Source organism: Sinocyclocheilus anshuiensis, unplaced genomic scaffold (assembly GCF_001515605.1).
Source record: "Sinocyclocheilus anshuiensis isolate Anshui unplaced genomic scaffold, SAMN03320099.WGS_v1.1 scaffold682, whole genome shotgun sequence".
NCBI classification, from domain to species: Eukaryota; Metazoa; Chordata; class Actinopteri; order Cypriniformes; family Cyprinidae; genus Sinocyclocheilus; species Sinocyclocheilus anshuiensis.
In genome coordinates this window covers 272469-284443 of record NW_015547682.1, presented here as the reverse complement: position 1 = coordinate 284443, position 11975 = coordinate 272469, and the positions used below count along the sequence as shown (strand labels likewise).

The window sequence follows — 11975 nt, the reverse complement described above, 5'->3', positions numbered from 1 at the left end:
TTGTGTGTCTGTCTGTCTGTCTGTCTGTCTGTCTGAGTGTGATTATTTTGGTCAGTATTGTAATCATGATTATTTAACACGATTATGAGTGGGCCATATGACCAAAATTTTATATGAGTAATTTATTTTATTTAAAGATGGTGAAAGTCCTTCACTCAGGAGCAGGGAGTGATTTTGTCTTTGTCTTTTGTTGTTTGATTAATATTAAGCTCACAGTCAGCAGCAGGAATATTTGGCTGCTGTCACTTTAAGAGCCGCATGGATCCAATTTACCTTTACACGTGTATTTTCATTCTCAACTCTTTATGATCATTTATTACATGACTGATGAAGGTTTACGTGAATATTCACTAAGCGCCGCATTTTGACATTTTTGTGTGTATTTGACCGTTTAGCCGCGCACCTTGAGATTTGCAGGTGAAACTGGGCTTTTATGGAGGAATGAAAGTGCACCGCTGGAAAGGGGGCGGAATGGGGCACAATAATCGTTTTATCTCAATTATTGTATTTTCATAATCGTTGGAGGCTGAAATCGAAAGGTTAGGAGCAGTGAAGAGGAGTCCTAAGACCAAGCCACAAACTATCCTAAAATAGCTGTTGCTGGAAATCTGCCTCTGAACGTAAACATTTTAGAAATATTTGACGATAATGATCTTTTAAAAAGGTATCGCCTTTGGATTTGAAGGTTATCCCAACTCGTTTTCATTAACCAGCTGGGCAAGAAGTAACAGCTGTGTTTGCGTCCAGTTTGGTTTTCTTTTACGTTCAGCCATGATTATTCTACTCTGTTAATTAAAAGGCTGTTTATATGCATATTCACTAATTATGAGGAGCACACATGTAAGAGGCTGACACTTAGCTGAACATATACTTGTTTAATTAGTGACACTTGGCCTGCATTTTTAAATCTGTGGCAATTAACATTTTATTTTATAACCTTTATTTGAATATGGCAACATAATATTGCGCTCTACAATATTTCTATGAATAAATCTCTGACAGAGAATATCAGCCAATAACTGTGTGCATAGTTAATAAACATGATGACATCATCCATAGCAACGAGGTCAGCTCCGCCCCCTTACTCTGTGCTTAAGACTTCTCTCTATTCCTTAGTAGAAGTTAGTCTCAGCAGCTTTGTTGAGAAAACTCTTAGCTAAAAACCTTTTTTGCTATTTAGCAGAACTCTTAGAGGTCAGATAAAATGTTTTGTGAATACGGGCCCAGATGTAGATGTTCTTGGGCTGCGTGTTTCTCTGTAGCACGTTGTTGTAGTTTCTCTTAGCGTGTTGTTGTACATGCGTGTGCTCAGCTCAGTCTTTGTCCTGTATCTGGGCGTTGTGCTCATTCTGTGTGCGGCGTACCGTACGCTGATGAGACGAGACGAGCAGCATGTGAGAGCGCAGAACACGTTTATATGGTGCGTGTCCGAACCGCGGCTCCTGATTGGCTGGTTCTTCTGATCTGCACTGTTTATGTAACTGGTGGGTCATGTGAGAAGATGCTGGAGAAGATTCCGCTGCGCTTGCTGTTCTGGGAACTGGAGCACCGCAGGTAAAATTGGATTCACCACCGCAGACAATAAACGTGACTCAATCATCTCGTCATGTCTGATGCTTTTGTTTGCTCATCATTGTTCAAACCAGGTAATAATGAGGAGTTAGTGGTGTTTTGCGTTCTGAAATCTCGAGGTAACTCGCTCTGGTTCTGTGAGGTTTGTTCAGAGCTGATGTGTTTTTAGGCAAAGTCTTGTTTCTGCTCCTCGTCTCTGTGTTCAGTGGAGTAGCGGTTATGTAAAGCATTAGTACGGCCTTGTACATCTTTCAGTGCGTATGGAAAGAAAAATGTGTTGAACAGCCTGAAGTACTGAGTCTGATATCTGGATATTTGGACAAGCACTTAATGAACTTGACATGCATTCATTTCATCAGAGCTGCTATAATTTCACTGAAGGTTTGATACCAGGCATGTTTTCTTCTTTTCCTGACCAATGTAAGTGTCCTGCATGTAAAAGTGAAACTTTCGTATATTCTAGATTCATTACATGTAAAGTAAAACATTTCAAACGTTTTTTTGTTTTAATTTTGATGATTAAAGCTTACAGCTCATGAAAGTCAAATCCTGTGTGTGTGTGTGCATGTTTATGTGGTTTATGAGGACACAAATTTGTATAATAACATGGGTATGACATAGGTATTACAACGAGAAGGTGATTCATGAGGACATTTTCAGTGTCCCCGTAATTCAAAAGGCTTATAAATAATTCAGAATGAGTTTTTTTGAAAATCTAAAAATGCAGAAAGTTTCCTGTGAGGGGTAGGTTTAGGGGTAGGGTTGGTGTAGGACAATAGAATATACGGTCTGTACAGTATAAACACCATTACGCCTATGGGATGTCCCCATAAACCATAAAAACAAACCTGTGAGTGTGTATATATAGACATTAAGGGGCTTAATTAACAGGGAGTGTGATGTACCTTAGGTGTGTGACTTTGGTTCATTTATTAATTTTTCTTTAGTTGTATCACAAATGGATAAAGACTTGTAGTCCTTGAAATCTGCTAATTGAATAAATGTAAATGTGACCTAGAATCGAGTCTGCTTCATCTATTGAGGACAGTTCTGCTCTTTCACCACTTACATAAACACATCATTTGTTGCTTAATGATTTTTCTCTCTTTTATCATTTTTGTATAGTCTGTGGCCTCTTTCTTTCTCTTTCATTATAATACTAATATGTTTGTGTTATTATGGGTGTGTTGTTCTGTTGCATAATGTTTCCTGTGAAGCTATTATTATTATAGTTTAGTTTTATTTCAAATTTGACAAGGCAGGTTATTGCAGCACAAAAAAAAAAGAACAGTTTTCTTTTGTTCGTATTTTGATAAACAAGCAGCTGTTGTGTTTGCAAACGGGGAAATAAGCAGGCTCCCTTGTCGGTTCTGTTCGGCTCTGTTCGTGAGCAGCCAGGGCGGGGGCGGGGCTTGGCATAGATTAGTCAAATACCCCGCGCTCTCAGCCAATGGCGCGCCGCCGTGCGCTCCCTCTCTTATTATGCTAATGACGCAGCGGCTGCGGATCTCCCGCACTGTGAATCTCATTCCGAGCGCCTTTGTGTGGGAATCCTCGGGAGAAATCACGCACAGGATCGAGAATGTGACGCTTCTGCATCTGTTTGTGTGATTCTGAGCGCTTGATGGGCGGAATAGAATGAATTCTCCGTGTTACCCGCTGGCGATGGATGTCGGTGTTTGTCAGCTCAGGAGTTTTTCCATCTCGTTTCTGTCGTCGGTTCTGGGCGCTGAGAGTCTAGATAACAGGTGAATATTACCTGATATCGCGATGCTGCTGTGAATGTGATGTAATGTCCATCTGAAGGATCCTCTCGCTTCGATTGTGTGCATCTTCTCAGAAGCGTCGCGTTATGCAGTTTCTCCTGCTGTGCGTTTACGCGGATCTTACGCAACATCATCCGAACGAATGAATGAATGAATGAACTGACCAGGTGTTTTTCGTTGTTCCCGCAGTTCCTCCGGAGCCAGTGTTGTGGCCATAGACAACAAGATCGAGCAAGCCATGGTGAGTCTGAGCTGCTCTTCATGATGATCATTATTCCTGACTCCGGAGCACAAAAGCAGTCATAAGCAGCACAGGTATATTTGTAGCTGTGAGTGTGTGTGTGTTGTCTGTGTCTGAGTGTGTGTGGATCCGGCTGTATTTGGAGCCTGTGCTTGTTGCTAGGCAAACTCTGACACACGGATGCCCTGAATAACCCCGCAGCTCCACCCTCTGATGAAGAACGTTCTGTTCCTCTGCGGCCCGGAGGACCAGCAGCCTAAAGATTGCACACAGAATCCTGATCGCTGATGGCTTTAACCCATCAAACCAGCCGCGCATCTCACTCTACAGCTTTAGCTGACTGGAGAAGTCCCTGCTGTTCTCACGCTCATGTCCAAACTGGAATTATTAAACCGTGATGGCAATATACATGTTTCTAGTTGTGTTCTGATGCTCTAAAATACTGTGAGTGGAAATAACCCCTTATCCAATCATCACAAATGACTGAAAACATGAGTCGTGATATTATTGATAACTAAAACAAAAATCATACAAATATAACCATTACTTGAAACAAAATAAACGTTAACTGAAATATAAAAAACATAGTTGCCAAGGCAACATTTTCAATTAGTTTAAAACAACTGAAGCTAAATAAACTAAAACAACTGAATAAAAATTATATAGACATTTTAAAATAAGACAAACGCACAGCATAATTATTAAATCAGTCACTAAAAATTAAGCTAAAATATAAAAATAAAGTAAGCATTCTAAATATGAACAAAAACTGTGATAGCAAGATTCTGCAATAATACTGACATATGCAAATTAATCTAATAAAAGAATGATTAAAACTACAACTACACCTAAAGTGAAGCCAGAAAATATAGAAACTATATTCGTGTATTAATGATAGTAAAATAACAGCGATGTGAGAATGTTTTCAAGCTTTTACTGCCAGAAATTCCAGAAATCCACTGGTAGTCAAAAGTTTGGAATAATTTAGATTTTTATGTGTTTGCAACATTGATAATAATCAGAAATGTTTCTTATTTCCTGCTCAAATGTCCTGTTAATTATTCCATATATGTAATATATATGAAATAATGCTTTTTTTTTATTTTTAAGAAATTGATACTTTTATTCATCAAGGATGCATTCATTTGCTCAAAAGTAACAGTGAAGACATTTATAATGTTACAAAAGATTTCTGTTTCAAATAAATGCTGTTCTTTTGAACTTTCTGTTCATCTGTGAATCCCGAGAAATAAAATGTATCAGTTTTTTCAACATTGATAATAATCAGAAATGTTTCTCGAGCAGCAAATCAGCATATTATTATGATTTCTGAAGATCATGTTACACTGAATAAAGCTTTGATCACAGAAATAAATTACAGTTTAACATATTCACATAGAAGACAGGTGTTTTACATTCTAATAATATTTCTGATAAAATAAACGCAGCCTTGATGAGCAAACGTTTGACGTGAGTGATTGCGGTGTCTCGTGGTAAGGTCTGGTTGTGTTTGTGCAGGACCTGGTGAAGAGTCACCTGATGTTCGCGGTGCGTGAGGAGGTGGAGGTGCTGAAGGAGCAGATCAAGGAGCTGATGGAGAGGAACTCTCAGCTGGAGCAGGAGAACTCTGTGCTGAAGAACCTGTCCAGTCCAGAGCAGCTGACACAGTTCCAGGCGCAGGTCCAGACCGGATCGCCCACCGCAGGGGCCCCGGGCCCCGGACCCACTGCCTGACTACCTCTCAAGACGCAATGCTGTGAACGGACTCCGCAATCAACACGGCACAGACGCTGCTTCTCAGACAATCTGGACCGGACGGTATTATCCAGCACTCCAGTCTCTGCTGGTTTTATTGGTTGGCTTTTAGTTTTGTCCCTTTAGGTGTATTGAATGCATAAGGAGCACTTTGTCGTCGACATGTGAATAAGACCAAACGAGCACCGCCCCGAGGACGAGCGTGACCTTTGACCCCTGAACCCTTGCCCTCTGTGTCAAGGACTGCGAATCCACTTTCAGGACGGATTCTCTGTGAGCTCGTGAACGAGTTCTGCTCTTGTTAAGTTATTTGCCTTACGGTCCATGGCTCTGGTCACACGTCAGTCTGTCAGTAACCTGTGACCTCACAGTATGTGCATGTTTCCTTCAAAACAATGTGACGTCATGCAGTTGCACTAAACGGTTGGCTTTAATAAATGATGAGGAAATGAAAGCCGGTGTCCTGCTGTGTTTCTTCACGTGGAGAGATGAATACAGGTAGTCTAGTAGCTGTAGGTTGGTTAGCGGTGCTAACATGTTACTCGCTGTACTCAGGCTCGTGACACCCAAGCTCCGACTCTGACGCCTTAAAACGACCTTAAGGTGAGACACTGCAGGCATGCGTTTTCATGCTTCACTGCTCAGTTTTGAGCTCTATTTTGCTTCCATAACATGTCTCTTGTTTCATACGAGTGGAAAGGAAACGTGCAGAATACACAGCAATTAACTCTTTCCCTGCCAAACACAGAATTTTCCGTGTTCTCACTGTTATACACTAGGGGGCGCTATTACACATCTCTTGGATGAGTCTAGAATCACTCGATCAAAAACACAGACCAGGAAGACGCAGAAACGACCGATCTCATATGTAAGCATATGCATATGAAAAATAATGCAATCATCACTAACAGCATACAAATGAAAACTGCCTAATGCTAGCGAGTGAAATGTGTTAAAGGTCTGTGCAAGCTTTGGGAGCGCTGATGGAAGCCATCTACTGCAGCTTTGCTTTGATAATATTACTGAATATGACCCAGATGTAGTGTTGAAGTTGGCAACACTGAGCCCAAGTGTGCATATACTGCCCATCACGACGTTATAAACACGCACACTGCGAAGATGACTGTATAAGTGATCATAATGCCTAAATATAACTTGCATGGTAAAGAGTGGGAGAGTGTTTTAACTCTCAAAACGTGAATTAGCTACACCTGTTGAGGGAGAGCTGACACGAAGGCTCTAATATCACTGCAACTACAACTAAATGATTTAATCAAAATCTATTTATATCTATACGATCCTGTCTTTTATATTTCAAACGGTCCAGAGTGGTGAATGCGTGAAAGCTGCTGTACTTGTTAGTTTTAATGTGAAAAGTTCTGTATTATGTTCTACACAACAGACTTCCTCTAGTTCTTTGTTGTTAATTTGTTTTATTGTCGGATTATCATACAGTATGCATCAATGAATGACACGAGTGTGAAATACCTAATTACGTTTGTTTTTCACTTATATTTGGCACTTTTTTTTCTGTTGACATTGAAAATGATGCATGTGTTTTTTCGAAGGTATCGATACATTTCTTGCTTGCCGTTTTGACAGTGTCTGCTTGCATATTTTAATCATATTTGGTCATTCTCTTTAATGTATGTGCCCCGATTTGATTCCGTCGGTGCAGTAAATCACACTGTATATGTACAAATAATGAAAGTACTGTTTAATTTTGTTATGCATATTAATCTGCTGTAGCAGACAGAGAGAAACATGAGAGCCGGTTAACTGTTAACTGGTTGAACAGTATTCGACGCAGTCTCCGGCTCGTTTTTAAACAGAAAACATCCAAACACACACTGACCAGTGCCGGACTGAACGAACCTGCAGTTTAGATTAAAACATGTTCACAGAAAATTAATACATTTTAAATCACAGGTGTGCATTCAAACTAGAGCTGCGGAATGATATATACATAAATATACACAGCACACACACATATCATATGTAAACATACACTTTCATTTTGAATCGATTAATCGCGACTGATCGTTCCGCAGCTCTAATTCAAACACATTCCCACAGAACCTTTAACTTCTTGTCTTAAGCTCCATCAGCATCCGTCTCGCTCCAGCTGAGTCCTGAGCTCCTCCAGCTGCGTCTGCAGGTGTGTGACGTCGCTGCGCAGCTGCAGGTGACCCGACTGAGCTTCCTTCAGCTGGCTGCGCAGACGCTTCAGGATGGCCTCACATCTGCGCTCCTGAATCTGAGGAAGAGTCGTCAAGATCAGGTTTGAAGAAGGAGAATCTAAGACTTGGATAGTTCACCCAAAATTATCATTCCGTCATCATCCGTGCGCCGCCGGATAAGATGGCGGCGCACGCTGACGGCAGGGCAGGAGCTGTAGGTGTAAACGCTACCAAATTTTATAGCTAACTCTGGCACAACACTGTTGTTGTGCGTTGTCCCTGTACAAATAAATTGAATAAATAAAATAAAATAAAATTCACATATCTGTACGAGTTTGTTTCTTCCGTTGAACACAAAAGAAGAGATTTTGAAAGCGAGTTGCTCGTAGCCATTGACTTTTTTTTTTTTTCCATACTGTGGAAGTCAATGGCTACCATCAAATGTTTGAGAGTTCCGGTCCTTGATTCTGATTGGCTGAGCTGCGTTCGAAGCTGTTGTAAATGACTCTACAAAGTAACATACACCTTTGTTTACGTTTGTGTGTTGCTCGGCAACCACTTTGTAGCAACCACAACTGTTTCTGAGGAGCTACATTGTTTGGTGGAAGAATACTGTTTTTATTAATATCATTACACTTTATTTGCTCTGTTTTATTTTGTGAAACCTTACTACGTATATGGAATAACCGTTTTATAAAAGCAGTAAGCCCCGAGAAGCCGTGGTTTACAGTGAATTTATAACAGCTAAGAGGGTTTTAGGCTCTGTAAACCACGGCTTCACGGGGCTTATTGCTTTAGTTACTCATATTTTTCTTCTTTTGTGATACTTACACCGACCGGTTTGGAAAAACATCAAGATGTGTAAATGATGACAAAATTTTAATTCTTGTGTGAACTATCCATTTATCCATTCTTTTCAAGGGCAAGTAAAGAAAATGTAAGGAATAAATTGAATGGAACACAGTGCGTCAATATGGTCTCTAAATGTAAATGTCTTGAATTAGCGAGTTCAGATCTGCATTACTTTATAACTCATTTAAAAAAACAATGGCTTGAATATCTCTGCTATCAAAGATTAGAATATGGGAAAAAATGTACTGTACCTTCCGATCACACCGCAAAAAAATGCTGCTCTTCCTCAGTATTTCAGTCTTGTTTTCTAGTGCGAATGACTAAAGATTCTTAAATCAAGATACATTTACTGGAGAAGCATAATAACTTAAGATAGCTTGTTTAATGAGAAACTGATCAAATGGAAGTGTTTATGATTAAAACAAGAACAAATATTCTTATTTTGTTCAGTTTCTAAACACAAGACTCCATATCTTCATCTTTTAACCCTAACCCTTTCTTTAACATGTGAAAGGATACTATGGCAAAGTTATCGCTTTCCTTATTCAAACTGATTTTTTTTTTCATGAATATATGGTTGACCTGAAGAATGAAAGCTGTATCATACACTTGGAAAATGATGAGCTATATCATGCTCGTAGACACTAGGGGTGTGACAACACACTTAGCTCACGAGATGAGACAAAATACAGATACTTGGTTCACTAGAACGAGACAATATTTCAATACTATTTTTAAGAAATTTTCAATGACAAAATATTTGTCTTTTAATTACAAAAAGTAAAACAATGCAGTTGTATTTTGAAATATTTTAACTGATCTAGGGCTGTAACTAATGATTATTTTGGTAATCAAGTCATCTATTTTGACAAATGAGTAATCTGATATTTTTTAGTAACAAACAGACCTAAGTGAAAACCAGGCTTTAGTATGACTATTTATATATAAACTAACGATGAGGCAATAATAATGGGCTCAAATAAAATATCAAAACCAAGTAATTACATTGTGTATTTTAACAGTGTTGTTCAATAAAACCATGTAATATTCCTATACATAATATTAAAGTACATTGTGTTATAACAAACACCTGCAGAGGGCGCCACAGGCCCGGTGACGTTTCACTTTACAGCGTGATTAAACCATGTTTAAATCCATTAAATTTTAATATTTGGCCACATGCAAACTCCGAAACTTTCATTTTGAAATCGCCACGTACAATAAATGGCATATTTAGACATAGGTTGATGTATTCTCCTGTGTTGGCATATGTTTATAAATGATTTACGTTACAAATCTAGTGAGATAATGCAGTTTTCCCAGATGAACGTATATACAGACATACAGTCCCCTTTCACACATACAGTCTTTACTGGTAAGTTACCGTTAATAGATCATGTCTGAACAGGACCTTTTCAAAAATCCTGGTAAATTTGTTCTGGCGAACATATCGTTTTATGGAGATGACGTGATTACTCTGAGCTGTTTGCAAAGCTCCGCTGCTTTTTGATTAGTTATTCTATGTAAATATGCGCTAGATGGACATCTTTGACCATTGCGCCTCGCAGCTTTTCGTCGCACTTCTCCATTCATCAGCTGCGACTCTGCACATGGATACTATTATTATGTGCATCTCGTGTTTATAAGAGCAAAACATTCTGATTGGCTAGTAATGCTAGTTTGGTTGAGAGGGAAAGCTGTGCTCCTCTCATACTCATGGACTTGAAAGGGATATCATGTCCATGTCCATCATGAGACCATGTCTATAGAAATAACCGTGACTTTAGAGTCGCTCTGTTTACCTCGATCTCTCTCCTCAGCTGCGTCTGCGTTTGCCGTTCGTTCTCCAGACGAGCTTTTCTCTCCATCACAGTCTGTCTGGCTGCAAGAATGTTCTCCTTGAGAAGCTCGAGTTCCTTCTGTAAGGATCAGAACACACACATGAGGCGTCTCGTAGGGTCAGAGGTGACGAGTCTGTCGGCAGTGAGAGCGAGACCTGCGTCTGACGGACTGGTTTCTGGAGGTCGGTCTGGAGCTCCTCCAGAGCGAGTCTGAGTCCAGACGCCTCCTGCTGCTTGTGCTGGAGCTCCTGATGGAGGTGCGCTCGGCTCTCCTGCAGACACACGGCTGTCCTGTAGTCGCTCACGCGGCTGCGGTGCGAGCTGAACTCCGTCTGCTGGGAGCGGCGGCGCTCCTGCTGCTCCTCCGTCCAGCTCCGGAGCTCCAGGTTCTCCAGCAGGAGGCTGTGGAGCTGTGCGTCCAGACGGAGGACGCTGCGCTGGAGCTGCTCCGTATCGCAGAGCAGAGCAGAGAGCATCTTCTCCTGCAGCTTCACCTGAGAACCAGCAGACTCACAGCTCTGCTCCAGCTGCAGAAGAGACGCCTGCGGGCACACAAACACCTCAGCATCCACTCCTAAAATCACTTTAAACATCTAACTTATGACAGAAAAGTCAAAATTATGACATACTATGTGATGATTATGGCATAAAAAGTCATAACTATGAGTTAAAAGTCAAAATTATGACATGCTATTAGGGGTGTGCGATATTGACAAAAAAATATCTTGATATTTTCTGGGATTTTATCGATAACGATAATTAGACGATATTTTGCTGAGTGTGTTATTGTGCTGACATCTTAAGGACTGCCGAAGACAGCTGACTCCTAATGTTTTTAATATTCTTCATATTCTGTGTGGTGGTCAGTTCATACTGATAGAAATTAATCTTTTCCAATAAGTTTAAACTGATTTTTACATTTTATGGGCATTTTTTTCTAAAAGTGTCCATTATCTTTTGAATCAAATTCTTGAATTACGATATTATCGCAGACGATATATATCGCACACCCCTACATACTATGTGATGATTATGGCATAAAAAGTCATAACTATGAGATAAAAGTAAAAATTAGGACTTTAAAAATCTAAATTATGACATACTATGTGATGATTATGGCATAAAAAGTCGCAATTGTGACTTTAGACATCTAACTTATGACAGAAAAGTCGAAATGATGACATACTATGTGATGATGATGGCATAATAATAATGTTTTTGCATGATCGTGGGTCATGTTTTATGGTTTATGAGGCCTATGCTAAACGTAACGTGTGATGCGTGCGCGCGCACCTGCAGCGTGTCGAGCTCGTGCCGCGCGTCCCCGAGCTGTCGAGCGCGCCCCGCGCCCTGCTGCAGAAGCTCCTGAAGCGCATCACTGAGAGGAAAATCCCGCTTTCTGAACAACAAACCGGTCTGTGAGCTCATGATGAGGAGTCGCATTCAGTAAGCCTCAAACTAGCGTCAATAAACGCTGCCGAGACGCTTAACTATTAGTTATCAAACATTAAAGACAATTTCGCCATTTACTCTCTGATCACATAGGAATTTACTATGAAGGTAGAATGACGTCAATAAGATTAGCATACGCAGGGTAAGAGTTGTGGAAGTGTACATAAGACTGTAAGCGTAAATTAAATTTGCACGCGCAACAGAAGCTTTGTAATGGTGTAAATCGCGTTTCAAGCGTAATAAAAAATAATTTGCAGCATTTTACTGTTACTCGTAATCAGTGCTGGGGAAAGTTACTTTTAAAAGTAATGCGTTA

At 40.1% G+C, this 11975-nt stretch overlaps 2 protein-coding genes across 5 annotated transcripts in view; one reads left to right on the top strand and one right to left on the bottom strand.

Moving 5' to 3' along the window:
* Positions 1 to 5788, top strand: part of LOC107703119 (TSC22 domain family protein 1-like) — a 20548-nt gene extending 14760 nt beyond the window's left edge. For 2 of the 4 annotated variants that reach the window (XM_016505649.1, XM_016505646.1), the window contains 2 exons: positions 3528 to 3579; positions 5098 to 5788. In XM_016505649.1, coding sequence (XP_016361135.1) covers positions 3528 to 3579; positions 5098 to 5313 — 268 coding nt within the window. In that variant the 3' untranslated portion in view covers positions 5314 to 5788. Of the gene's footprint in view, positions 1 to 3527; positions 3580 to 3777; positions 4095 to 5097 lie in introns of those variants that run through there. The other 2 variants (XM_016505648.1, XM_016505647.1) reach the window with 2 other exon arrangements.
* Positions 5789 to 6737: 949 nt separating this feature from the next.
* On the bottom strand, positions 6738 to 10800 carry ccdc122 (coiled-coil domain containing 122). Its single transcript, XM_016505627.1, has 3 exons — positions 10363 to 10800; positions 10169 to 10285; positions 6738 to 7591 (listed from the first exon to the last, which is right to left on the bottom strand). The coding sequence occupies exons 1-3, from the start codon at positions 10798 to 10800 to the stop codon at positions 7439 to 7441; spliced, it is 708 nt and encodes a 235-aa protein (XP_016361113.1). The 3' UTR covers positions 6738 to 7438.
* Between the last annotated feature and the right edge of the window lie 1175 nt (positions 10801 to 11975).